This window comes from Nannobrachium achirus (genome assembly GCF_963921795.1).
Source record: "Nannobrachium achirus genome assembly, chromosome: 18".
NCBI lineage: Eukaryota > Metazoa > Chordata > Actinopteri > Myctophiformes > Myctophidae > Nannobrachium > Nannobrachium achirus.
The window spans coordinates 61,648,142-61,650,641 of record NC_137825.1 but is presented as its reverse complement, the minus strand read 5'-3'; the positions used below and the strand labels follow the sequence as shown (position 1 = coordinate 61,650,641).

The window sequence follows — 2,500 nt, the reverse complement described above, 5'->3', positions numbered from 1 at the left end:
CTGTCGGCCCGCCTCCCCCGGTCTCCAGGAGGGGGCGCTGAAGGCGGGCTGGCTGAAGAAGCAGCGCAGCATCATGAAGAACTGGCAGCTGCGCTGGTTCGTGCTGCGCCAAGACCAGCTCTACTTCTACAAGGACGAGGAGGAGACCAAACCCCAGGTACAGGCTGCACCACTCTGTCGCTCACTGCTTCTCAACCTCGGATGATTAACTGGCAACATGTTCTCACCCCTAATGCGTCATACAACCGACGCTTTGTCAAGTACTGTAATGCGTCAGACGATAGACGCTTTGGGATTGCCGAATGTTTCACGGGTTGGACGCATTGGGTGGTCTAAGAAGAAAGAAAAAAAAAGCAGTTCCTGAAGCGGGATTCGATACCGCTTTGAAGGGTTCACTGGTTTACCAGCCACCCGTCGCTACCGCTCACGCCACTATAAACGACGGAGCAGTGTGGTATTGGGCGCCCATGACCCCCGTGAGTCGCCACCGAGGCGAGCGTTAGCGAGCCGAGTTGCCGCGACGAGCGGTGGGAACGGCGACCAATCCCACTCAGCCGCGTTACCGAATGATGTGCCGTTATGGACAGAATAGTAAATTTTGACCAGGGGACTGCTTCCGCGTCCGAATACGGCTCAAAGAAGGGACTACGTTATCATCCACGTTTTGTCAAAGACAAAAGCACAAAAAAAAGAGAATTTCCCAGTCGTGTGGTTAGCTCAGTCGGTAGAGCATGGTGACGGCAATCCAGAGACCGGGGTTCGATTCCCCGTGACGGCCGTCATCGTAAAGTATTCCAGTAAACAAACGTTGGCGCATGCGTACTAAGACTACGTTCTCGACCTAAAACTCTCCGTTTGCGTCCGACCGTAGACGCAGTAGGTGTTCCGAAAGTGTCGCACGGGTGAAGCAGAAAGCGAGTTGGGAAAGCGTTGGACGGGTGAAGCAGAGGGGGTGAGAATGGGCTGTAACTGAATGTGCAACGTTGTTTTCTCACTCGGTAAACAAACCAACATAATGTTTTAAGTGTATAGAGGGTATCTGCACATCTCTAAAGTGACAATTTAAGGGATGTTTGATACCTCTAAAATGACAAATTAACAAAAACATTGGCCAAAAAAGGCAGAAATTATGAAAATAGTCAATCTGCATAATCACAACACGTAAATCGGCTATTTTCACAATAGAACCGTGTTCTGCCTCAACTCTTAGAGCTTGTTAGGGTTAGTTCAAATTATTTGGGGGGTAGCGGGGGTAGGGTTGGGTTCGGTAACCGCCGTACCGCCGTATCGCGGTATACCGAGGTCTACCGCAGTGTCAGTGTGCTTACCGCGGTAAAAAAAGACAAAAAAAAAGTCTATTTTTTATTGGAAAACAAGCGAGTTTTAAAACAGGGGAGAAGCGAGGACCGCATGCGCTCCATGCCGCTCTGCTCTGGGCCATGTACCACACGTTTGGAAGCCACATACGTCACTCAGAGACACAGACAGTCAGACCTACACAGGGCAGCACAGCAGCCGCGTAGAGGAGTACAGAGCAGCGTAAACTTTCTCTGTAATCCACACGACACAAGGATGTTAATACATACCTTGTGTTGTGGCATAACTTTTTTTATTCATACGGATTACTGGCGGAGCGCGGGCCGCGTGGACTAAAACCGAAAATGAAACTATTTTACTCTTTCCACCGCGTCGCACGTTGTGCCCCGTCCGGCGGCGCGTCGGCGATTTTATAACCTTTTCTGTCAAGTCTTGTATATAGCAGCACTCAATCACTGCGATTTGAGAGTTGAGACGTGACGTGAGTTTACAGAATCACTGTACGCGATCTGACTACCCGTCCTCTTCTGGTTTGTTCACACAGCTGTTTGTGTCTGAAAAGCCCAAGTAGCTAGCCTACGTTACTATGGTAACCCGACAGTGCAGATCTAAAAGCTCAGAACGCGTTGCGGATGCGATGTGTTGTGAGCTTGTAGATCTGCTCCTTTCAAAGCCAGACCCGCTGTGCTGTACGGAGAAGTATAACTCGGGCAGTCAGGCTGTGGAGAGGCGACTTTTGGGAAGATGATTGCAATATTTTGACTTATCGCCGAACCTTAATTAATTGATACGGGGGTGCGGTAATTACCGCAATACCGGCGGTAAATGGGAAGACGGTAATCGCGGTAACAAAATGTCGATACCGCCCCAGGCCTAAGCGGGGGTAAATGGTGAATGGTGCATTCACATAGCGCCTTTATCCGAGGCACTTAACAATGATTAGTGAGGTTGCCCCTGCAGGGTAACCAGTGAGATGCAGTCCCTTTTCTTCAAATTTTTTTCCACGATTTTGTAACCCATTTTTCAACCAGTGCCACTTGTCTAAGCTGCCTGGGGAGGGCCCCGAACTCATGCGCACACGCACGCACACACACACACACACACACACACGCACACACGCACACACGCACACACACACGCACGCACACACACACACACACACACACACACACACACACACACA

The 2,500-nt window shown here is 50.2% G+C and overlaps 1 protein-coding gene across 1 annotated transcript in view; it reads left to right on the top strand.

Annotated features, from left to right (window-relative positions):
* Window positions 1-2,500, top strand: part of arhgap22b (Rho GTPase activating protein 22b) — a gene marked incomplete at both ends in the record, with an annotated part of 101,780 nt that overhangs the window by 27,392 nt on the left and 71,888 nt on the right. The window contains one exon of the mRNA XM_080747535.1: window positions 1-157. This exon is cut by the window's left edge and continues 43 nt beyond it. Coding sequence (XP_080603661.1) covers window positions 1-157 — 157 coding nt within the window. The remainder of the gene's footprint in view (window positions 158-2,500) is intronic.